We start from the raw sequence: 27790 nt of genomic DNA, 5'->3' as shown, positions 1-27790 counted from the left end.
TTTTCAGTATAAAAAACACAGAATAAATCAAAGGAAAAAAAAATCAATAAACATAAAATATCTTGGATTACTGTGATTTTAATAACAAAATAATTGATGACGTTGATGTTAATTTTTTATTTTTGATTTTTGAATGAAGAGTTGTGTTATATCTTTTCTTTGTTATTAAATTTTGTTTTTAAATTTTAGAATCATTTTGATTTGCAAAAGAATCATTACTAGTGTGAAAAATAAAATTATTACTCATGTTTCTTTTATTTTACTGTATTTTCAGGTTGAACTTTTTTCCAAATTTTCATAAGTATAATTACATGCCAAGAAAATGGTAATTGGCCTAGAGAGTTTTTTTAGAGACGTTTCATCATCTTGGTGTGTGGGTGAGAGAAAAACAAATTTAATAAGTGAAGAATATAACTTAGAACTAGGTGAATAGCTAGGTGAATGTTTCTAATTTTTTGTTTTTAAATTAAAAATAAAATATGTTTTTTATCTTTTATGAATGTTTTTTAAAATATGTTTTTTTTATGAATGATGATTTTTTTTTCTTCTAAAACTTAATACTTTAATCATCTGAAAAAAAAAACTTACATGTAAACCATATATATATATATATATATATATATATATATATATATATATATATATATATATATATATATATATATATATATATATATATATATATATATATATATATATATATATATATATACATTTGAATTTACTTATAAAAATAAGTTTGTTATCCATTAAAGAAATATACACAGAAGATTTAGTGTATTTATATTTTTGAAATTTATTTGGAGCATTGGAGGTTGTGCATATGAAAAGATAGGGTTGATTTGGTCGAGTTGGATATGGGATTGCGAGTTAATTCGGTCCGATTTTTCGAATTACAAATTTATATTAAATTCATTTTTTTAATGAAAAATATATTCTTATTTCGAATAAATGAATCTTTAAACATGTATAATTTTATTATAATTACTATCATTTTATATAATAGTACTAAATTGGAAAAAAATAATATCATATTAAAAATAAAGTTTAAAATTTAAAATATATTTCCTAATTATCTATTTTACTCAATTTGATTTATCAACATTACTCGTTTATCTATTTTAACTCCAATGTTTAAATTTACTTCGAATTTTTCATATTCGGTGGATGGATTTTGTTGCTTTTGGCCTTAAAGTGAAAATGATTTTGTGATGTTTGATTTTTGAGCTTTCTCTCACTTTTGACTTCAATTTGTAATATGCGAATATACTATATGCAAGATTAAGATTAGGGACCAAATTAAAGGATACTATTAACATTGAAGTTTGTAAATAACTCAAATGTGCCAAAAATAATAAAACAACAACTAAACACCTTGACAAATGAAAAAAAATGACAAAACATGGAGAATCTTTTTCTTCAAATTTCTAATAAGTGACTTCTTGAATGACATGTTATATTAATTTAAGTATGTTTTTCTACTTTTAAACTGTTCTAGTTTACATTCTTGTAGACTCTATAAATAAGAGTCATTTATTCTTTTTATACAGTTACTAAATAATATGTCTTACCAATTTTTTTTCTTTGAGTGTGTATATCTTCTGTTTTGTCTCCCCTTTGTTTTCTCTCTTTCAAACCAACAGTGGTACCTAGAACAAGGTTGGTTCTAGATGTCTTGGTCTAACTCTGATTAATGTGGGGACAACAGTGACAGGAAATGCACTATTGAGTTTTTGTTCAAGTTATGGGTGCATCGATCTCCTAGTACAGTAAAAAGCAACAAATGGTAGCTTTATCCACCTATGAGGTAGAATATGTAGCTGGATCTTTCGCTGCAAGCCAAGCTGCGTGGCTTGCATCTATTTTGACAACAATAAAGGTGGAATTTAGGAGACCCATCCAGTTGTTTGTAGATAATAAATCAGCAATCAATTTGGCTAATAATCCAGTGTCGCATGAAAGGAGCAAACATATAACGACTAGATTTCATTTTTTGAGGGAACTAGTTAACAATGGAAGGTTAAAAATTGATTTAGTGCCCCCACCCACTTACGTATTAAACTTATTTTTGCTAAACCTTTGAAGAAGGACAAATTTAATATCCTAATATCTGAGTTAGGCTTGGTTAACTTTAATACTTGAATTAAGGAAAAATGTTATATTAATTCAAGTATGTTTTTCTATCTTTAAATTGTTTTAGTTTAGAATCTTGTACATTCTATAAATAAAAGTCATTTATTCTTTTCATACACTTAGTGTAGATAATATTTTTACCATCAAAATTCTTTTCCTTGAGTGTGTATCCTCTGTTTTGCCTTTTCTCTGTTTTGTCTCTTCTCTGTTTTGTCTCTTTTTTGTTTTCTCTCTTCTTTGTTTTCTCTCTTTCAAACCAACAAGATAAGATAAAACAAAAATGTGTTTCTTTTGTGACAAAAAAAATAATTAAGAATAATATTTGAAATGTGCTATTGTTCATGTGAAAAAAATATAATGTATTACAAGTGGAGAAACTTTAATAGTAACTTTAAAATAAATCCGGAAATAATTGTTACTTTCTTCATTCATCTTTTCTTCTCAAATGAGATAAAGTATACAAACACTCGTACATAAAACTAGGAAACAATTTTATAAAATAAAAAACAACTTATAAAATTAAAATTGAGTCTAACTAAGCGTAACAATAATTTAAATTCAAATTCTATCAACAGTAACTCCCCATAAACTCAGTATCTTGCATCATATCCCATCTTTGTGGCAAACTTTTAAAGTATTGTTTTTCAGTATAAAAAACACAGAATAAATCAAAGGGAGAAAAAATCAATAAACATAAAATGCCTAGGATATTCTTCAACATGGGGGCATGTCTGGCGGTGGTGGTGGTAATGTTTCATTTGAAGCCTTTCCATTGTTCACAATAAACACTGTTTCCATGCCCCAAGCTTGGTGGCGTTCTAGATGGCAGTGCATGAACCATACTCCTGTCATTTAAAAGGTACATGAGTTCATGCAACAAAACAGTGTCCGCTAATAAAATTAGAAACGGAGATTAAGAATTATATACACGCACACAAACACAAACGCAGTATCCCACGCCACATACCAGGGTTGCTAGCCACAAACCTAACAGCAGTCCAACCATTAATTGGCACAATAACTGTGTTCAAATAAGGAGGATCAATGAGATTGAAAGTCACGGGATCCTTGCTTTGATTGAAATTGCCTAACCCATATCCAACGACATGGAAACTGAACCCATGGAGATGCATCGGATGGTCTATCCCTGCAACAACGTTTGTTCCTTGGAATACAATTTCAACCGTTGCACCATAGTTCAGCACGTTAACCCTAGTCTCTCGCTTTGGTATATTCAATGTTAAAGGCAAAAAGTCTGCAGTGAAGTTAAATATAAAGGGTGGGAATCTGGGAAATCCCGTTTTGTATATCCCATTGACATGGTAGTAATAGGCTTCTAGTATGTTAATGTTGGGGGTATCGAAACTTATGTTGTTCATGCTAGCAGCAAAAATGGTTCCATTTGGTCCCTGGCAGGTTCTGCCCCCAGGGCATGGCAAAGTATTGACAGAAACAGTGGTCACTGTTTGAGTTGTGATGTTTGTTGGGACCTGGTGGGGGTATCTCTCAGGTAAGCCTCTCAAGCTTGTAATGAAGTCAAAAGCTGCAGTTGTGTCATTAAAGTTGGGAAGGTAAGGTAATGAAAGAGATGAAGATGGAGTGTAATTGCCACTGTATTCAACTCTAGCAGTGGTTGTGGTGTTGTCAAAAGCAACACCAACCCCACTAGAGTATGCCCTTGCCGCCAGATAATAATGATTAGGCTCTTGATTGGCTTGCAATAACACATCCATTGTTTGTCCAGGTGATATGCAAATATAATCCCTTGTCAATGGCTTGGTGAACGAACCATCGGCACCAACAACAGTGAGATTGTGCTGGGAAACAGAAAAGAACAGAATGAGATTCATTGCCGCGTTAACAACACGGAGATGATAAGTCCTGCCTTGCTCTACATGTAGCTTGAACGTTTCTGCAAATTAAAAGAAAACATGGAATTCAAAGCCTGACCTCAAAGATACAAACAGTTGAAAGAAGAAACAGATTACACTATGTTTCTGGACATAATTATAGATTGTATCTTATGATTATCGTTCTATGACCTGTGAGTACCTGTCATTGAGCAAGGAAAGAGATCCCCAGGTTGACCATTTATAGTGAGAGCATCAGATATATTTGGAGCTCCTCCGGTTGCAACAGATTGAGTGAAGACCTCGTTTACATCAGTCTTCCACCATTCTCCTGCATATGAATGAATAACACATATTGTTCCATTTTCAACCATGTTTCCATGCATTTGTTCTGGCAATTTCGATCAAATCAAAACAACTTTTTTCGTACCAAATATGATTGGAATCTCGGCATGAGGTTGGGGAAAAGGGTAGGGGCTATTCTTGGTTGGATAAACAAAGATAGCCCCATGGACAGTGGCTCTTGCCCAGTCACTATGAGCATGCCACCAGACGGTCCCTTCCTCGAAAGAAAAAACCAACTTTTGTCTGAATTTTCTTCCTGGTTGGATGGGGCACTGAGTGATGTATGCAGGACCATCTGTCCATGGGTTCCTTTGTTGCTTCACTCCATGCCTGTGCATAAATGAGTTAGAGTTAGCTATGCATTTTATTAAGCTTTATCCATGGTGTTGTATTTTCCATAGGTCATGAAAATGGTTAAGATCGGAAACTCAATACCAGTGTAAAGTGATGTTGTAGTTGCCCTTGTTATAAACATTAACAAAGATTGTTTCTCCTCTGTGGACTCTGATAGTTGGTCCTGGAAAATTTCCATTCACAGTCAACATGTTTTTTCTGGAACACAGTCTTGTGTGCTGGGCCTCTTTCACCTGCAAGGGAATAAAATTGATCAGTTAATATCCACTGGTTTATTGCTGATTATTTGTGAATAAATCTGTGCTCAATGCATAAATATATGTTAAATTATAATTTTTTGAAAAATACAATAACACCCTTCTTGAAAAAGTAACTTACGGATGAATAAATATTACAATAAAAAATACCATGAAAATAATAATATAGTTTAATAAATTTATCTATATTCTCAACTATATATGATTACAAATTATTATTAGCATAAATTTTAAAAATAAACGAAAAATATATATTTCAGTCTATAATTTATAAGTGGCAACATAAAAAAAGTTTATTTATTATTACATTTATTATTTATTAAAAATATTCACCATTTTAACTGATTAATCATGTATTTATGTTATTATATTATTATAAAATAACATTTTATTATGAAAGTATTATTTTTGAAAAATATATTCACAAGCGTAATGGTTCGTATAACAGTTTCACCAATTTCTGCAACAGTAATAGGATAGGATGTGAAGGTACTCACAACAAAAGTGTAAGGAGTCGGTGTTTGGGAACTAAGACCTATGAAGGAGAAACACCACAGAACTTGGAGGAACAGTTTCTTGCCAAACGACATTTTCATGAAAAAATCCTAATTATGCTAATAGTTTTTGCTATATGCGGAACTTTTCTGCAGGAAGGGTTTGTATGGGATGCAAGATTTAAATAGAGTTAAAGCCTTCAAATATTGGTGCAACCTCACTGTCAGATAAGAATCTTCCTAAGGCAGTTTGAGCTGAAGAGTTCTTGAAAGCACTGCAATAACAACTTACTTAAGAACCCATAATGAATTACTAATTTAGATGATGCCATAACCACTAATAGTTAAGATGGTTTAATCAAAATAAAATTTGACTTATTATTTTTAATTCTGACTTTTAGTTATGCGTATATTATCATTTATACTCTGTATGTAATTTCATGTAGAGGGTAAATGATCCAATTACTTCTCAATTATTCAACTTTTATATGTCAATTATTGGTTAAATTCAATGAATAAGTTTAAACTTTCGATTAACTTTAATTGTTTAAATGAGTCGAAATTAATTTTTAAAAAATTTAGATTAAGAACTATCAACTAGCTTATATATTGTAAAATTGGTTATCGACCCCGGCATACACCATATTTGTTATTTTATTTTTTATTTTTTATTTATATATAGATATTTAAAAACATACCTGTTTAAGTTCAGTTTGTTGTATTCTAATTATAATCATTCTTTTCAATTTTAACAATGACTATTTTCAATTCAAACGTCATTGATAGCTACATGTAGTTTATCTCATTGATCACATTATTGTATGGTTTTACTCGATTTTCAAGATCTTCCCTCTCACACATACATCTCAAAAGTATTTGATTTGTAAGAACCTCAATTTTATGTATTTTCATTGTTATATAAACGGATTTAACTAGTGTAATTTTTGCAATTCATTCAACGAATATAACACAATGAGAGGCAGATCAAGTGCAAGATAAAAAAAAAGTTGGCATAGTTGTCGTTCAAGGTTAGTTATTTTTTTTCCAATTATAATTGTGTGATTCGTTGTTTTTCTCTACATATAATTGTGTTGGTATTATGCGATAAATAAACTTACTCATATTAGTTTGACTACTATGTAATACAATGAATAATAATCATTGTTCGTGTTCGTATTCAAACCGTCGAAAACAAATAAAATTTTTCCCAAAATAAACTGTAATGAAAGCACTGCAACAACAACTTTCTTAAAAACCCATAATGAATTACTAATTTAGATGATACTAGAAGTTATGATGGTTTAATCAAAATAAAAGTTGACTGTTTTATTGCTATTTTTAATTCTGAACTTTCATTATGTATATTATGATCTGTACTTTGAATGTACTTTCATGTAGAGGGTAAATGATCCAAATTATTTCTCAATTATTCAAAGTTATATAGGTTAATTATTGGTTAAATTAAATAAATAAGTAAACTTTTTCGATTAAGTTTAATTGTTTAAACGAGCCGAGTTTAAATTTTAAATAATTTGGATTATGAATAATCAAATAACTTGCTTATATATAAAATATGAAAAGTATTATATCACTAAAAAATATCAAATTTTATCACGATTTATTTTTCATATTACCGTTGGTTTTAACATTCAAGTTTATGTTTTATTGATACACCTATTTTAACATTGATCATGTTTTATTACTGAGTTGCATTTGTATAAAATAATAACATTTTTTAATGTCTGAATAAATTTTCTAAGAAAAATAAAGTTTATACATATTTATATTAGTAGATTATTATTAAAATAATTTTAAGAAGATGTATTAATAAAACTTTAAAAAAAATTACAAAAATATTAGTCAAATTCTAAATGAAATAAAAATGAACAAATTTAAATTTAATATTTTTTAACAAGTCAAATTTAAGCTTCTATTGAACTAGATTGAATAAATAAATCAATTTTAAATAATTATTTGTTTATCATAAATTGAATTGTCTCAACTCACGTACACTCCTATCCACACGATTGCAGTGAAAAAGATTAAATATTTTCCCCTGATGTGGGCCATATGGACGTCGGACTTGACAGGATATGTTTTATATTTTGATTCTTCTTAAAAGTGTTTAGATAACTAAACTAACTTTTATAATTGTCCAGTTTAGTTGAGATGTCACAGCTTAATTAATTACATCTAATATGAAAGTTAATTAAGATGTTAAAGTTTAAGTAATTATATTTAATTCAAGTTTACTAGAAAAGTTTTATTATAATAAAAATCTTATATAATTCTTATTGAATCATTTGATAAAAGAATAAGTATAATGTATTATTCTTTATTTTTAAAATGTATAAATGTTTACGGGAATATTTATAATTAATCAATCATATTTTAAATATCATAATTATAAGGATGGATTATTTCCTTATATGAAAACACCTTTTTATCAAACACCCCATAAAATAAATTAATACAATGTGCACTAAGATGAGTTTTTTTACTCAAACAATAATGACAATTTTATATATATATATATATATATATATATATATATATATATATATATATATATATATATATATACGGCATAATTTTATTAGCATCTAAAATATATAATTTTTTATTTAAAATATTTAATAAATAGGCCTACGGGTCTCAACCTCAACCTGTATTTTGTATGGTTGGATAGCTTGTGTACAAATTCCTCCACTCAACCTTAAAAAGGAACATAATATAAAGTCTACATAAATGTTTGCAAATTAGTTTTCAATAACTATATATTATTGCAATTAATTTCATAATGTACCGAACTATATACTTTCTTTTGATAGCGCAAATATCATTTGCCAAACGAATTAATGAGAAACCATATGTATATCAATGGATTTCTTACGAAGATAACCTCGTTCTCGACCTAGTATCTTAATAACTAGAGGGACTATAACCTCAATTAAAAGCTTAAATTTAAAATGAAAAAGATTTGTAAGTGTTTTCAAGTAAACAATCAAGGTTATCAGTTCAATTTTGATGAGTCTTTTACGCTTTAAAATGTTGTTTTGTAATTTAAGTCTTTGATTATTTCAATCTTCAAATTCGTTCGTCCAAATTGCTTTAAAAATATTTAGAGAAAGTATTACAGTTAACAAAATATTAATAGTTCAGATATTAATTTTCTTAATTTAACAGTAAATATAAATCATTTATCTTCTTATCTCATATATTTATATGTTTTAAAATACATTTTGATTACAACAACCTAATTATGATCCAATTATAAATAATTATACTTTAATTATAACTTAGTCAATATTAAAATTAATTACATTTAATTACATTGACTTTTTATTTACCAGTCCTTCAATATAGAAATAAAAATATCAATACTCTAACTATACATTTATTTGTAGAATTTCGAAAGGGAAATAATTGGAGAAATCTTCCCCAATGGATTATAAGACAACAAAAAAAAAACACCATACCACCAATCTAATTAAACTTTAATGTCTTGTTCACTTCAATGGAATGGATTTAGGGGAAAGTGATTGAGCGAATTTCAGAGGATTTGAAAGTAAATTTTTTTTTTGTTTATTTGACTAAATTTGGAGGTAAATGAAAGTGGATTTGGAAGTAACATTTTTGAGAATTGGTGTAGGATTTGATTGACGTGACAAATTAAAAAAATTTACTTCCAAATTCACTTAAATAAACAACAACAAAATTTTTCTTCAAATATTCTCAATCACTTTCTCCAAAATCCAGTCAAGTGAACAAAATCTGAGACCGAAGGTTTGTAATTCTTTTTACTTTTAAGATTTAATATTTGCATATTCTGTTTTTTTTCTTATATATGAATTGGATTTTATCATCAATTTCTATTATGATAAATCGATTATAATAAAACATTATTGATTCATCCATTTATCTCAAGCACTAAACCAAAACCTTTGTTACATAGCTGCTAAAGCTATTGAAGTGGTGTTGGGTTTAAATTTGACAAAATCACCACTGTCGTTATAGAATCCAGTTTCAATTATAAAAGGGATCAAAGAACAATAATATTCCATGTTCATGTATTCTTTTGTTGTCTTTTCCTCCATTGCGTCTTTTCTTCCAGTTAATTTTAAAACCAAAATAATATATCTAAATTAAACATACGTTTAATAATTTCAATATAAAATAATTATAATTCATTCTTCATAAATCATAGGATAATATGTGACAATTTTTTTCCTCTCACACACATTACCTTTTCCTGTTATAAATCACTTTTAAATTTTATTAATGTGAGTAGATTATCAGATTTTTTTTTCCAAACTAAACCTTTTTACTATTTACAACTCTCTTTTTTTGTGAAAAACTAAATTCTCATCCCATTTTTTCTAATTTTACAAGTTGTTTGTTACTAAAATTCTGTTTTTTAAAGAACGAATTCTTCACAACATCTTTTTCTAGTTTTATAGATTTGTATATTTATTTATAATAATATATTTTATCAAAAAATTATAATTCATGTAAATATAAATTTGAAAAATATATTTAATTTAATATTTATAAATTATTTGGAAATAAAAAATTTGAAGAATGAATATAATAAACAAAATTATTCAAATATACTGTAATTATGGTATATAGAAAAGGTATCATAATAAAATAATAAAATATTATTAATATTGTTGTTGTTTTTTAATTAAAGTTGATAAGTGTATATTAATTTTTTTAAAATAATTTATGTAGTAGATTTTTTTGTGTAATAAGTTAAAAAAAGTAAAATTAAATAATAATATGATTGTAGGCAAAAATATTTGACATTTTTGTTTCCACCAAAATTTTAACAAGTTAAATTATTTTAACTCTATAAATATCTATTTACCAAATTTAATTCAAATAAATTTCCATAATTCATCTTATTCTTTATTCTTTGTTCACTAGACATCTATTACTATTTTTTTTTTCAAAAAAAAATCTTTATTAATACGTAATTTAGTTTTTCTAACTATTAACTTTATTTTAAATAACTAATAACTTCAACAAATAGTCATCTAATTTGAATTTGAAAATAAATTTTAATTTTTGAATTTTATACCTTTTGTATATTAAATTTTTATAAAATTCTATTGAGAATTTTTATATTTTGATATATTTTAAATTTATATATTTTTTTCTAAATAAAACTTTATTAAAAAAATCTAATAGTTTTTTAATACTTTATTAAAATAATATTTTTTATAAATAAATATATTTTTTTAAAACTCATATTATTGATTTTTAACTTTACATTAAATTTATTTTCAAATATTTCCACCTACAATCGTATCATTATTTTATTTTTCTAACTTATTAAACTCAAAAACATTATTACGTAAATTATTTTAACCGAATAAATATATATTTATCAAAAATAATTTTAGAAAAACAATCATAATTACTATATTTTATTATGATAATTTTCCTATTATCATATTTACAATATATTTAATCATCTTATTTATTCTAATCATGTTCAATTTTTTATTTTTGATTAATTTATAAATATTAAAGTAAATATGTTTTTTAAATTTATATTAACATGAGTTTATAGAAATTTATAAATTTTTAATAAAACAACTTATTATAAATAAATATATAAATCTATAAAAATAGAAAAACACGTTAAGATTTTGTTCCTCAAAAAAGTAAAATTTCCGTAGTAAATAACCTGTCAAATTAGAAAAAACATGACGATAATTTAGTTTTTCATAAAAGGAAATTGTACTTACACAGTTAAATGGTCTAGTTTGAGAAAAGAAATATATGTTCTACCATCCATAAACAATGTATAAAAACGAAGATTCATAAACCTATTATATTAAATAACATTTTAGATTAAAGATGTGTTATTAGTGTTGTATATTTTTTTATATTTTTTAGAACACGTGATAGTCCTCATAACAAAATTAAGATGTTGAAATTATCTATTCTTTATTAAATTACGTCTCTATAAAACAAATCATCATATAATATATATATATATATATATATATATATATATATATATATATATAATTTGTGTAAACATAAAACGATAGAAATTGATTCTATGAAATAAATTCATTCATTCCAAATAAATTTATGAGGTAAATATGATTTCTCTTTGTTTTTGTCTATTAATTTTTAATAAAAATTGAAATTAATCATTTTTTTATTTTGATCGAATTGAGTTCATTAATTTTAAAAATACATGAATTTATTTTTTTAACAAAATTTAATTAAATTTTTGAGTTGTTTATATTCACACATTTCCGTTTTAATGTTAAAAAATTTTATTAAAATAATTAAATTTATGAATTTTTGAAGTTGAAAAAATAAATTAAATCAAAATTTTAAAGAAAAATTAATTTAAATTTTTACTTAAAATTGAAAAACTAAAAATATATTTAATTTTAAAGAGCAAATTCTTACAATAGTTTGCATCAAAAGCTTGCTAATTTTTATTTTTATTTTCATTTTCTTGAAGACAGTGTTTAGCAATTATAGGCGTCTAATTTTCCAACTTTAATAGCTTAATCGTAAGATCATCACGCGTGGTTAATATTAAACAAAATAAAATTTAACTTTTATGTGCACGAATGGCTCATTGATATAAACAAATCCAACTCCGTTTAGATCAACAAAACAAATAATGAACTATAAAATTATATATCCCTTTGCATTATTGTCTAAGAAAACATAGAAGGCTTTGGATATATTAATAAGTAGTTAGTGAGCAATTATACGATAGTTAACAAATAATGAGTAAAACTACAACCAGCAGCAATATTGAACCATTAATCATGAAAATCTTGATACAAACTCAATCAATTTTAAATAAAACATAAACTATTAAAAATATATAATAACAACTCCATTTTCCATTATGAAGGTACAAAATACATTATGTTTTCTGCCTGCCAAAGAAGTCATCATGATCCACTTTTCAAACATAAACCACAAGTTCAACTTTCCACAAACACAAACCACAAAATCATGCAGGCATGACAAAAAGATCCTATTTTTTATTGTATATATTGGCAACAAGATGGGACAGTTTTAATCAACCAGATTTTCTTAAAAAAAACAACTAATTAAATTTGTATAAACTAATTCTTCAATAATCACTCTAGCAAGAACAAATAGAGAGATTAATTGACAAAAGCTGACAATAAATCAGCAGTTGCAGTGATTTACGCATCATGCTGACTCTGATAATGTCATATGCGAGGAAATCAGGGAAATGAAGGAGAATTATGAGAGAAAGAAATTAGCAGTTAATTCTATATTATATATATTCCATGATAGCTTACCTGCCCCACTCCATTATTATATCATATTAACACATAATATTCTTTCTTCTACCATCATTCATTGTTCCATTTTCCACATAAATTTCACCAATTAAACTATAACCTTCTCAATCATTCTATTTATATATACCTTAATTACTACCAGTTATGTAGAAAAAATCAACTGCATCTTTTCTATGTCTGAAACAGCTTCCACGACCAAGCCAATGGAAGATGTTCCTTCACTGATTTACAAAAACCCCATTAGGAGAAACTCTAGGCGATCTACAATGTATCTGGGCGTGAGAAGAAGGCCATGGGGAAGATATGCTGCTGAGATTAGGAACCCTTACACCAAAGAGAGACACTGGCTAGGCACATTTGACACTGCTGAAGAGGCTGCTATTGCCTATGATCTTTCATCTATCAACATTTCTGGTATCAATGCTCGAACCAATTTTCATTACCCTTTTCTGTCTCTTCCGCCACCTCCTATCTCATTGCCTCCTCCGCCGCCGCCACCTACCCCGGAGCTGCATCAAAGTGTTGGAGTTTGTCCGGAGATGAACTCTGCTTTCGATGGCGATGATGAATCTCTGGTTATTGCTTCCATTTTGCAAAGCTTTTCTAACTCTGGTAACTGTTCTTTTTAGTTTTTTATTCCAATGAGACCCGAGAAAAGGTTATAATCAGCATTTGTTATTACTCTATGGCTTCTACACGGAAAATTCTACGTATTCAATCCACCTGCAGCGAACCGCTATTTATTCATGTACATGAAATTGTTTTATTTTTCTAAATTGGGCATTGACTTTTTCTGGTCGATGAATATTGAAGTAATGGAAGAAAAAAAGTAAATACTGACTTACATTTCCAAATTACACATGAAATAATATGATGGAATTCTGTTGGAAATAAAATTTTAACTTATATAATCCGTGTTAAATTCAAATGGTAGAGACTAAAAATTTAAAATGGCAAAATGAAAATGTTATAAAAGTGATTTTCTATTTTGATTTACACATTTTATTTTTTATTTTATCGTTTACCATTTTTACCTTTTATGTAACTTTATTTTTTCAATTTAAATGTTCTTTTTAATTTAACCACTTTTTTAAACTAAAATAAATATTTAATACAAATAAAATTATAAAGGATATATTTTTTATTTTTTTTATAATAATAATAATAATAATTTATTATTTTTATTATAAAAAAAGTAAACACACGTCACTAAAATCTATTAAAAAAGAAAATGGATGGCAAAAAGGAGAAAGCCAATTTGTATGACTTTAGAAATTAATGGGGTAATTAAACCTTGTTATCTTTTTAGAATTTAAAATACTCTTTTGCTTTTAATATTTTTGTACTTTAATTCAAATTAAATTGTTTTTATTGTTTAAGGTTACTGTGAGGCTTCTCTATTATGAGTAATATTGATGACTCATTGCATATCACGTCATGTCATATTTGCAGGATTAAATTAAAAACGTAATTTTTGAAATGGTTGACCATAAAACGATAATTTTGTACACAATAAAAATAAACAAAAATAATATATTTTTGGACATTTTGACAAAAAATAACATTTAAAAAAATTGGTAGCTAATGGATAATAATTTAAGGATTTATGTTCTCTTTACTTCTATAAATTTACTATTTGAGAATATGGAAAGAAGAATAATTTTTATGTTTATTTTAATGAATTTGAGAGATATTGGAAAAGAAGAGTCTTTTATGGGAGAGAAGATGAGAATGAATTTACTATTTGTTTTTTATATTCTTACAAAAATACTCTCATACTTTTTGAAAACTTTATGATGCAATTGGTATATTTTAGGAAAATAATTTTTTAATAATTTCTTTTACAATTATTTTACAACCGCTTATATGATAGTTCATGATTGTTCTGTTTTAAATATACGGATCAATAAAATAATGACACATAATCTATTGTCAAAAAATTGTTAAAAGAAATTATTAACATATCATGATCTATATTTTAATGTACATAATATTTTTGGTGTGTATGTCTATTATGTTCAAATTCGTTTTCTTATAATTTTATTTTATAATACATTTATAGTTAAAATTTATCAATAATATTTAATATTTAATATTTATTTTAATAATAATAAGGATAAAAAAAGTAATTTTACATTTTAATCTATTAAAATATTTTTATTTTATAACATTCATTTAATCTTTTACAAATTCTGCTCTCTGATCTATCCACTTTCACCTCTAAATCATTTAAAAGAAATATAAAAATTTTATTTTCAAATTTACTCACTCATTTTCTCTCAAACTTATATTAAAAAATGAACACACTCTTAAAAAAATTGAGAACTATAATGCGAATTTTAAGTAGAAAAGAAGAAAAACAAATACTATTGTAACTCTTAAGCCATTATTAGAATTGTTATAGTTAAATAGGGTGAAAAGAATGGATAAATTATGCTAATGTTAAAAATTATTAGAAAGTGGGTTTTTAAGCCTAACTCATCCCTACAAAACCAGCTTGGAAAGGGAGGTTTGCACCCCACTTATATATTATAATTTGGCCTTATTTCTAGTCGATCCCGACAACAGGTGAAATAGAAATGTCCAAGAAACAAGAAATATCGTTAGGATAGGCTCCAACTATGACTCTGATACCATATTAAAAAGTGGTTTTAAGCCTAACTCAACTCACAAAACTAGCTTGTACGATGAGGTTTGCATTCCACTTATATATTATAATTTGGCATTATCTCTAGTCTATAGTCGATGTGGAACTTCCAACACACCCCCTTCACGCCGAGATATATACATCTCGAACATGAAAGTAGAATTAATTGGTGGTCCGACAATGGCCCGACAACGGGTGGAACAAAATGCCTACATAGATCCCGCTAGGAAAGACTTCAACTATGACTCTAATATCATATTAGAAAGTGATTTTAAATTTAACTCAACCTTACACAAAACCGATTTGTAAAATAAAGTTTGCACCCCACACACACACATATATATATATATATATATATATATATATTATAATTTCTTGTTAGCCTTAAAAACTTTTCTAATAAAATAAAGGTGATTAATGCTAACCACAGATACATGACCAAAATTAATATGGAAAAGAAAGTTTAAGTATGAAAGTGGCTTTTTAAGGTAAATTGTCGAAATTGATAAAAAAAATGTTATGGATAATGATTGATATGAATGATTTTTTTTTTTCATGTGGACTATATTTATTTATCAATCGATATTAATTATATGCTTCAATATCTTTTTGTAAACGTTGTTTTTTTATATTAGTAACTGTAAATATATTATTCTATTATTTTTAATCTCTATAAATATATTTTTTTTGTCCCTATAACTATTATTTTTTAACTTTAATATTTTTTATCACCATAAAGTTAAACTAGAAAAATTAACAATGGATACTAAAATTAAAAAAAAATGATAAAGATTAAAATTAAAATACTCTGTTTTATGGAATTAAATAATTAATTAATAAAAAACTGGGCGTACACTGAAGAGCTCCTCTTATTCTTCTTCTATAACCTTTTAAAATGAAGTAATTTAGTGTTGTTTTTTTATAAATTTATACGCCAAAATATTGGAAGAGTGAACCAAATTGTTGTTAAGCTAAAAAACCAAGGCTTTAAATAAAAAAAGGTCTGTCACCAAAATACATGACGTAATAAAAAACTAAATGGCATCTGTATCAAAAGCTTCACTCACAACATACACAATTTTATTTTTTTATCAATTATTAATTATGAGATGTTACCATGTTCCTTCGATTTTAATGATAATACTTATAAAAAAACATAATATGTACCATACGATGGATATGTACCATACGATGGATATGTACCATACGATGGATCATGGTCCAGCTCCTTGTTTGACGCACCACGTACTGAAACGTCAGCCATTATTGAATGCATCGTCTTCTGTTTAGGCCCTTCTCTTTGTCGGAAGAATAATGTGGCACGATTTATAATATATATATATATATATATATATATATATATATATATATATATATATATATATATATATATTAAAGTTGACATAGAAAATAAGAAAATCCACAAGGCAGCAAATAAATACTGATACGAAGTTCCAGGTAAGACCCTTCTGTATATCTGAACATCATTTAATTCCCACACACATAAATACAACTCTACATAAAAATGGTAAAGTAGATGCAAGATCAATAAATAGGTAGTGAAAGCAAATCTATGATGACTTGCTTCTGTTTAGATAAACACCGAGAAGGATGCAGAAGGGCTGGTACTAGAGTTACCCTTAAAACTTCCTGCAGAAAAAAGTAACTCCTTGATAATTAACCCGATTACTATAGTTAAAATGCAAAGATTTTTATATCTAGAAAAGAAAAAAGTTAAATGGGGTTTGAGATTTGATAGCATAACATTTTGAACTGGAACAAAACAACCGAGTGCAAAGCCATGGCATATATTAGTTATGCTGAGGGCCGGGTCCATGGGTGATTGGAGACCTTCGACTACCATCACGCCTTGCAAATAAACCTACATTCTGCATAACATATTTCGAGATTTTGGTCACTGCTGCAAAAAAATCAAACGGGGTTTGTCTATATGGTCACAAACAACACATATGTTGAACATTCACCTTATAAAATTTAAAAGTTTTGCTTTTTTTCTCAACAATCTACTTCTGTGGTCTATACAAAAGAATACTAGAGGACATGAAATTGTGGCTTATCTAGTATATGTTTGCTTTGGTGATAAAAAAAACAACAGAGAGAAAGAGAGAGAGGCATACAATATCTCTTACAGATGATGGATCTGCAGCATCTACAGATGTTTGAGTGTTTGTTGAAGAGTTTATAGTAGGATCTGCAGCAGCATGAGTATGTGGCGATGAGGTTCTCTCAATACCTAGACACTTGAAAAATGCCCTGAGTGCTTGTTGAAGAAAATAGCATGGATGGTAGACATAGAATGTGGCTGTTCTCTCTTCTTCCTCTTCCATTCTCTTCTGCCTTAACTTCTTCTGCGTCTCTCAATTTTAATGCTTCTGTCAGCTCCCACCACCTGCTCATAAATGCATCCTTCCAAAAAGCTTCTAATTTTGATTCTTTACTGTTCGTATTTCATAATTAGTATTTAGATTGGTGAAAGTGTGTGGCATGCCAATAAAATGAATTGAAGAGTAATGAAAAAAAACACAGTACCTACTGCAGTGAGCATTAACTGAGCGAAAGCAATTTTATGTATCTTCTTGTCCTTATTGCACCTAACCCTCTGATAAAAAAACAGGTCATACAAAGGATTTCTCACGCACGATCACGTGATTACCGAATGTTGTTTCCTGAAACTTCTTTTCTATTTTTAACAAAATATTCAAACAGATACTTTACTCCCCCCATATGGGAATCACTTAATTTCTAAATTTTTCATATATTAAAATAATTAATGTTCAAAATACTTAACAGATATTATACAATAAGACATCGCCGAATATTAAAGCTCACATACTATAAAGAAGACACCACCATATATTAGAGGTTTGGAACTTTTTCGTACCAGAAAATTTGTATTTTTTTATGGTTAATATACTTATTTAGTTCTTATTTTCTTTTAGTTGTGTTAATTTAGTTTTAATACTTTTTTCAATAAAATATAATTTTCATTAATTTTATTTAATTTATTCTTTTTTTATTAATATTTTTTAAATAATTAATAGACAATATGTTAAGTGTAAGTTCCTAGTTTTTTATTTTATTTTTTATTTTAATAATGTTTATTTGTCAAGTTAGTATCATGTTATTACATATTAATGGACATGTATCAATGTCAATATTCAATGTAATCACATATTCATTATTATTCTTGTCCAACTTTTTTAAAAATAAAAAAAAATTCTCTTTTCAAATTAAGACCTTTAATTTTTTATTTAAATTTTATATAATTTTTATTGAAATATTTTTAATTTAGGGTCAGAGTTGATTTAAAATTATAATGAAAATTTTAGAAGTGGAGACTAAATTTTAAATTTTAAGAGATTAAAAAACAATAAACTATTTAATACTTTTTATATGATTTGTGAGTTGAAAATCAATTAAATAATTTAACCTAAAAATCAACTTAACATTTATATACAAATTAAATTTGATTTTAATTTGAAAATGAACCATGTTTCATTTTAAAAATAATTAGGACTGTATTAAATAAAAATAACAAATATTTTAATGATGAATAAAAAATTTATCTTTTTTGTAATTGATAACGTATTCATTAAGTGAATGGATGAGGTTTTGAGTAAAGCTTATATGTATAAAAAGCTTCTATTTTAGTTTATAACTATATAAAAAGTCAGTGGCTTATTTTTAAAAAGCCTCAGCTAGTTAAAAATAAACTCCCTTGATTATTATTTTTTTTCTATATTCTTATATTTTATGAAATTCGATTTCTTGAAGCTAACTATTACAAATAAAAATAAGAATACATTTATCATTAATTTAAATTTAATTCGATTATATGGTAACATTTTTTTTATAAAAACTACAGTTGCAAAAAACTTATGATGTTGAAATAGTCTGGCAGAGCCTAAAGTTCTGCGCATCTAAAGGAGCAGGCCCAATGCACGTAAAACCTCTTTGGGCTTAGATTAACTTCAGGTGAAATGAGACAGGCCCTTCTGAAGGGTTTTGAATTATCTTCCTTTTTGCATTCTTAGTTTGTTCTAAAAAAGTTTGGGTTTTTCTTCCTGCACTTTATTATTACTAACTGTAACCCCATATTAATAAAAATAAAATATTAAAATATTTTTTTCTTCGTACCATTATGGCCGTCACTACCGTCATCGCCATTATGTCATGGTCACTGCACTTGTATTTTCCACTGCACTCTTTGAGAGGAAAAAGAAGAAAGAGAGAGCTCATTTTGAAAAGAAAAAAAAATAAGAAACCCAATTAGAAATATTTTGAAGAGCTGGAAGATTTCTTCTCTTTAGGCTTGGTCTGCTTACTGCTTACTGCTGCAACATACCATCACAAGACATGCACAGTACCGGATTGACATTCACAAATTAAGCACAACTTTGGTGAATCTGTTATGCATCACGGGATCCGGTAGGTAGATGTCAATTTTTGATTCATTAATGCATGTCCGATTATTCAATCTCGAAATCACACTGGATTAGATAATCTGAAATGCATTATGGGATCCGTACTGCATTTCAGATAACTATAAGCATGTGTGGCAGGACATGGATGATGGCATCTATTTCTACAATCAATGTTCTTGTAGCTGCGCTGTGCGAACGTTATGTCGCGAGATATAAGAAGGCCTCGTATTGGTTCAACTGTCACCAGGTCGTCCGAGTCATCGGTCGACCATTGGAGGATTGGGTATCCTATGGTACAGAAAAGATGGTGGAGATAGTTTAAGTGATTGGAAGATGATGGTGATACTGCGTCGGCAAAGATGGAGAGAAAACAAAATTAGGGCTTTTAATGCATATTGATAAAAGTTGAATTTTAAAAGTTCGGGGGTGCAGGAAGAAAAGAGGGGTGCAAGAAAAAAGTGGCCTTTGAAACATTGTGTAAGCGTATTTTATTTTAAACTTCATATTAAAAGAAAGGGACAACCTTTTTTAAGGTTGAAGTCGTACGACAACACATTTTATTACACAAACTACAATTTATTTATTTTTCAGCAGAAAACTGAGATAAAGTTATAACCACAAAATAAGTCTTACTATTTTAACTCTGAAATGTATCTCCAGTAACACAAAAGTTATGATAAATGAATACAAACAAAATTTAAAGAACATGTGGCTAATAAAAAACGAAGGATGAATTAGACGGAAAAGTTTGTTTAAAAAAATAATAAGAAAAAATGCAGAGAGAAGTGTGAAGATATTTGGGTTAGGCCCAAAAATTGAAGGATGTGGAAAAGGCAAAAGGCTTTTTTTGATGGGCCCCTCAGACGAATGTCTGGTGAATGCGACCATTTGGTTTTTTGTATAGAAGAACGGAACATTATTTATTTGCAAAGCAGGAAGTTGGAAAGGAAAAAAGAAAATTTAAAAAAGTGGCACACGTGGGAGTGGGAAAGTACCTCTCTACCAAATCAAGCACTTTCATAAAAGTCCAAAATTAGTGGGTTTGGATATTATTATTTGGTTTGGAATTAAATTGGATGGAGTTAGGGAGAAAAATTTATGGATGTGTACATCTTATGTAACTACGAAAATGTCTTTTTCTTTCAATACCACAAACTTTTCACCTTTCTCATTGTCCTCTTTGCTGGAAACACCCCATAACAACACTTTTTTTATTTCTATTCTCCATTTCTTTTTTCACATTCCTGATTAAATTTAATACATTTTATTACCATCTTAAATAAAAAAACATTCACAAACTTCAAAATTAATTATTCCCAGCTGTGAAATATCAAATGAGTGTAATCTTAGTTGGGCAATCTATAAAAAGAAAAGCAGTCACTCTCCGTTAATTAATTATTGATTAATGAATCTTAATAATGGTTTTTATTGGCAAGGTTTGGCTGTTGTTGCCATCAAGGTTGCTTTTAACTAACAGCTATCTCCCCTCTAAGAAAAGTACTTCTGCAATCATTAATGTCATTACAATCCAACATCATACTCCATCCTAATTTTTCTTTAATGTGTTTGTCAATTTAAACTTTATCAAGATTTCTAACTGATGCCTCATTTAAACTATATTTTATGTCTCCTATTATTTGCATGATTAATCGTTTTTAAAAACTTTTATGTAAAATATGTAAATAACTATAATCATGAATGGGACAAAAAAGATGGGAAATTAAATTTCAAATTCCAGAACTTTTAAAATTCGACACGAATTTAATTTTGTTTTTCGCATGTATCAAAGAAGAAAAAAATTAAACATCGAGTATCGTTGTTGTTCAAACTTTTTTAGAATTTTATGTGTAGTTCAAATGTTAAATATATGTAAAATTACTTGTTTATGGCTTATATTTAATTTTATAAAGTTATAATATTATATTTCTTTTATACTTTATATAATATTATTTTAATAATCTTTATTCGATCAGAGATACATTATTAAATATTGACTTATTACCTTAATTGATAAAATAATTGATCCAATATAAAAACAGCGTGGAAGTGATATTTGTCATTCTCATTGTGGGGCTCTAGCTGTCAACTAACATCATAATGTTTTCAGAGTTTATTTTATGATTTAACAGTGAGAACATATAATTATTATTATCTAATTAATAATACTTATATACAGGTTTAACATAATTGCTACAAACGTTACTGATTTATTAGCATGATTTGTGATTAATTAATTCTGAAAAGTCGTAATGTTTTTTAATTAAATTTATACTTTTATTCCGTGATTTTTGGGACGTTCCCTTACATGGGATTTACTATTTAGTGTGTGATTTTATTCATTATTCTATTTAGTTAGTGTTCATCAAGTTACGCAACCTAATAATAAAAATATAATATGCCTGTACTATTTTTAAAAGCTCGAGTTAATTTTCATAATAAATAATTATTGTCCCAGTATTCTTCATACATTTTTGTTTCAAAACATGCTTAATATCGAGTTATTTCTCTCATAGAAAATAAGCGTTTTTTCTGGATTATTTAAGAGTATGTCAGAAAGGAATTAAGAATAAAAGAAAGATGGTGTAAAATAAAAAGATAATCTTAACCTTATACGTGTGTCGTTGTTCTTATGGACATTTATGTTTTTAATAAACACGTTATTCCTTTCTTTACCTTTTATACACTGGCATGGCTAAAACAAACTCTCCCTTCATTTTCTTGAAAGATAAAACTAAACTGCATTCTATCTTATTTTTGTTTTTCTAGTTAAAATATTTTACCATGAAAAAAACCTTTTGCATTATATTTTCTTTAAATACTCTGGAAAAAAACAATTAATAGATAACTTTTCTTGACATCCACATACAAGAAGGGAAATGTTGATTCTTTTTTCATGTGTAGCTTTGACAATTTTTCTGGTATAATTTTAAAATGGTGGGAACAAATCCTTCAATTCGTTATACATATATATTGAGCACAATATTTAAGAAAAGGGAAATGAAAAGAAAAAAAGAGATATATATATATATATTACAAAAAATAACATGTTAAGTCATAAAGTATCACACAAGTATAATTTAATTATTCATAGAAAAAAAAAACGTAGATCTCTTTGTTAAGTAGACATTTTCTACGTCTTATTTACAAAAGTCAATTATTTTTATTGATTTTCGTATTCCTTAACTGAAATATAAATTTAACTTAATTTACCAACCATGATAAAATCAAACTTATCCTTATAATTTTTAATTTATTCTTTTATAATAAATATATTTTGTATTTATTTTTACAAAAAAGTTGCGTGATTAAATTAGAATAATTCTTTTTGAGTGACATTCACTCTTATAAAATAAGTTAATATGGGAAAATTTTGTTTTAATTGTATATTTTAATTTGATATTATTCTAATAGGTTTTTAGATATATTTGCTTTATGAGACACAATATCAATAAGACATCTCAATCAATTTACATGTGAGATTTAACATGATTTCTAATTCAAAATCTTAAGACAATGAATTTATAAATATTTTTTTTATATATTTTTCTACTTTTTTATTTATATTTAATGTGAAACTTAATCTCACATTTGGATTTCTAACATATCTTTAATCAATGTTAAATTTTTAACACTTTCCTCGTCCATATCATAGAGATACTAGGAGCAAGAGACCTTTGTCAATGTTTAAATAGGGACTTTTTTTCTTTACATGCATAATTCATCTCTCCAACAAACATTAACACTAATGGATTTGGGGAGAGTGATTGAATGAATTTGAAAGGATTTGAAGGTAAATTTTTTGTTGTTTATTTGAGTGGATTTGGAAGTAAGTGAGAATGAATTTAGAAGTAAATTTTTTTAATATGTCATATCAATGAAATCCTACACTAATTTTCACAAATTTTACTTCCAAATTCATTCTCACTTACCTCCAAATTCACTCAAATAAAAAAAATGTTGTTTTAGAAAGAGTTAAAAAAGTGTATGTGTTTGCATTATTGATTTTGTAAAACAGAGAGTTTGGTGCAAAATGGAAGATAAGAAATGTATTCAAGGAGGAAAGTGAGAAAAGGTGGAAGAATAGAAAGAACATTGTATTGTATGGAAGTGTAGTGATGGAGAGAGATGCAGTGCAATTAGTGTTAGTGCCCCCACTTTGAGACTTTGGGTCACATGGTACAGTACCATCTATTTCACACCAAAAAGATCACCATCCAAATCATTTTTCCCTAGAAAAGATACTTCGCCTGCCCAATTTATAAAGAAAGAAAAGAAAAAATCATTAAAAAGTTGTAGCATGAGAAGAAGCTCACCACAATTTAAGCCCCCAAATAATGGTGAAGAACACTGAAGAAGAATAAAGGATTGTATGACGGAAAGGACACAGTGTTGTTTGCACCTAAACTTTTACTAACGTGGCTGACACAAATTGACATTTGATAAGGATAATTGATATCCTAGTCCCATGTTTTAGGCTTTATAGGACTCCCTTAACACACCAAAACTACAACAAAAACATACTTACTAACTACGTTGCTAACACATCTTACAACGTATCAGGTTTTCCTTGTCGGGTTTCATTATACATTTCTTAAAATCTGAGATTACTTATTTAGTGAAGGTATATATGTGTTGCATTTTCTTTTTCATAATATGAATCTATTTTACTGTTCATTTCAAGATGTTTAAATTTACTTGAGTAGATTATAAATTTACTTTATCAAAACTAGACCAAAAAAAACAATGATTATTATAATCTTTTAAAGACGCTGCTTAAATTGTATCTTATAAATTATCATCTTACTTATTTCATAACCTAATAATTTTATGGTAAAGGAATCATTTCAATTTAAGTACTTATTATTAGACATGACAAATAAACTTCTTTTGGTTAATATTATTCAAATTTTGTTTTCGTTTTGACATAAAATCATCACATTAAGTATGTATGAATATAGATATGGATAACACACGATTTTTTAAATTAGGTATAAAATGGAGATAAATCTCAGTACTCACATTTAAATTATTAAAGTATCCACAATTACTAATTAACCTTATATATATACTTATATATATATATATATATATATATATATATATATATATATATATATATATATATATATATTATCTCAATCTTTGATTTTATAAACTTTTTTCTTCCATTATATACTTTTTTCTCTTTTTTATAATTGTTTTTTGTATTCTATATTAATAAAATTCACTCTCGTATCTAATGTATTTTCCCTTTATCATAACTTTTATGTGGTTACACTAAAAGAATGTATTATTATTATAATGAATCAAATAATTTTTTCTTTCATAATTGAATATTTTCATTATTCTTTTTTAATATTTTTATTTATTGTTTATTTCATATAAAAATATTTAACTATCTATTTCAACTTTTCAATCACATAAATCCTTAGTAAGCAATCTAAAAAACATATTCTCTTTATTCTCTTTGACCCCTAATTTTTATTGCATTTGAATAATCGTTGTTTTGTTAAACAATTTTCATTATTTCTTTCGATTAGTTTGATATTAAAAAAGTTCTTTTTTTTTTATCTTGAAGCTACTTTTTATCTTATTATGTTCTTAATTATACAATTTTTTTTTCTTTGTAAGATTTCATGATGTATAAAATTGTTTTTAAGATACATGTTTAATAATTTTTTTTACTTTAATACTTTTATTATGTAGAATATTATTTTATTTATTTTTTGTAATTAATTTTATTTTATAACTCATTCATAAGTGTAATTTTATCATCAAAATTGTACAAAAGACATTTTATTTAGTATAATATAATAACTCAATGTCATTATCATAAATTTTGATTATTATTAGTTTAGTTTTTTGTTTTTTATACCATTTCATTGGTATATAATAGTTTTTATTAATGTATAAAAAATCTTTTTTGTTAAAATTTAGAGAAAGAAAATATATATACATTTAAAATAACTTTTAACTTCAATTTCTTTTTCTTTTCAATTTTTTTTGTTTTATTAACATTTACAAAATTACTAAATGTTTTAGTTTCGATTAAATTTTAATTAGCATCCTAATATATATAATTATGATTTTTTCTAAATATTTTATATTAAAAAAGAGATCATGTATATTTTAATATTAAATATTTGATAATATCATATTTTCTTTTTACTATGAATTTTTTTTTATAAAAAATAATTAATTAATATTGAAACAGAAAAATACTATATATGAACACCTGTACAAGTATTCGTTACAATGAAAATAAAGTTAAGACAAAAATATTATAACTATTAATACTTTAATTAATTTATATTATTTAACTCTTTTTTTGTTGTTTTCCTTTATTTCTTGCCTTTCACCTAATAAAAAATACCATACCAGGTTTTTTTTACTGTAAAAAAATATTAAAATAATAAAAAATACACTGTATTAATTGTTATATTATTTTATTACTCACAAAAAATGTCAATACGTGAAAAAAAAAGACAAAACAAAATTACAATATCATTTTAATAAAAAATTAAATATCAAATATTTAATTACAAAAATTAAAAATTTTGAAAACCCAAAAAAAAATTATACCGATAAATAAAAGATATAGAAAAATTAGAATACCTAACACACAGAGAATCTAAATTTACGGTGAAAGTTATTTCAACTTAAATAGACATGATGTTGTACATCATACATGTATCTAATGATTGAAATTTGTTTAGACACAAATGAACAGTACACTCAACAGTAAAACATTCCTTGAAAAATTGTCCACTTTCGAATGTGATGTAACAACTCCTTTCCAAATTCAAAGCCAAACCCTAACACGTTACGGATTATTTATGTAATGAGAATTTATATACAAAAATCTAGGTCAGCAGTATCACATAATCACTAAAGAAATTAATTTCTGATTCAATAAATTTTAAAAAATTCATAAAGAAATAACAAGAAAATTCACATAAACACGAAAAAAAACAAAATATCACAGAAATAGTGATTATTTTAGAAACAAGAGGCGTTGAAAATTAAAACTATATAGCTAGTAATTATATAGTAACTTTAAAATAGGTAGTAATTACATAGTAACGTTTTTAATATTTACTGTTTAAATAAAGTCAGTAATATAAATTTATTATTTCCTTCAACGAAGTAATACACCATGGAAGACCTTATTTCTAAAATAATGTGACTTCGTGATTAAGACCTTGAAAAAGTACTCAAATGTTCATTGTATTAAAGTTGGTTTTCCAATTCTAGCAAGTCAACTTTATTATTTGGCGAAAGATGTTTTTCACTTCACGGTACTCTTAAATGTTGATCACTAATTACTTTAAATATTCATAACTGTTACGGTAATAGGATCAAATTTTACTTAAAATAACTAGTTACATGTTCCAATATGCTATTTTTTCTTCATTCCAGTTACATACTTAAAATAACTGTTAAAGATATTTTATCTCAATAGTACTTTTATCTATGTTTATAGTTTTTTTTCAAAGGATTTTTATTATAGTTGGTCATATTAAAACTTAATTTTGTTTTAATTTGATTACTGATATATTTAAATTAATTAGATAATTAGTTTATTTTAATAGAGATTCATCGATCTATTTCATATTTAGATTATCAATTATATTATTTCAATCGGTATAGTTCGCTTAGTATATATAATACATAGGTCTTAAGCCTTAAGCTTGAATAAATACCACAAATGAAAAAGGTTTATTTCCACTTGGCTCACCTTTAAAAATATGATCATTGGCGAGGATGAGTATGTTATCGTGAACTATGTTAACACCTCACAAACTACGCTATTAATGTTGACACGGAATGTGAAATATTGCATGCCCTTTGTCATCGGATAGTGTGAGATCTTATGGTTACAAGAGCACCACATGTACCCAAGATTTTCTATAAATAGGGACTAGATGGTCTGACATTTTCAT

General features: G+C 26.3%; 2 protein-coding genes and 1 long non-coding RNA gene across 4 annotated transcripts; 1 reads left to right on the top strand and 2 right to left on the bottom strand.

The window, feature by feature from the left end:
* Positions 1-2530: 2530 nt before the first annotated feature.
* LOC148195034 (laccase-15-like) lies at positions 2531-5578 on the bottom strand. The gene is made up of 6 exons (XM_088094059.1): positions 5437-5578; positions 4764-4915; positions 4414-4658; positions 4186-4314; positions 3101-4045; positions 2531-2978 (listed from the first exon to the last, which is right to left on the bottom strand). The coding sequence occupies exons 1-6, from the start codon at positions 5533-5535 to the stop codon at positions 2848-2850; spliced, it is 1701 nt and encodes a 566-aa protein (XP_087950185.1). The 5' UTR covers positions 5536-5578; the 3' UTR covers positions 2531-2847.
* A 7309-nt stretch (positions 5579-12887) lies between these two features.
* LOC124832362 (ethylene-responsive transcription factor ERF110-like) lies at positions 12888-13483 on the top strand. Its single transcript, XM_047306552.2, has one exon. It carries the CDS (start codon positions 12929-12931, stop codon positions 13382-13384), a length of 456 nt encoding a protein of 151 aa, XP_047162508.1. The 5' UTR covers positions 12888-12928; the 3' UTR covers positions 13385-13483.
* Positions 13484-16861: 3378 nt separating this feature from the next.
* Positions 16862-18055, bottom strand: LOC148195033 (uncharacterized). Of its 2 annotated transcripts, XR_015781072.1 has the most exons (3): positions 17953-18055; positions 17541-17860; positions 16862-17291 (listed from the first exon to the last, which is right to left on the bottom strand). It is a non-coding gene; the product is annotated as an uncharacterized LOC148195033 (long non-coding RNA). The 2 variants fall into 2 exon arrangements; XR_015781071.1 differs by lacking the exon at positions 17953-18055 and having other exon boundaries at positions 17541-17940.
* Positions 18056-27790: the final 9735 nt, after the last annotated feature.

Source organism: Vigna umbellata, chromosome 7 (genome assembly GCF_029865625.1).
Source record: "Vigna umbellata cultivar VRB3 chromosome 7, Vumbellata_1.0, whole genome shotgun sequence".
In the NCBI taxonomy this organism is placed as follows: Eukaryota; Viridiplantae; Streptophyta; class Magnoliopsida; order Fabales; family Fabaceae; genus Vigna; species Vigna umbellata.
Note: the sequence above shows the minus strand (reverse complement) of the source record. Positions and strands in the feature narration are given on the sequence as shown.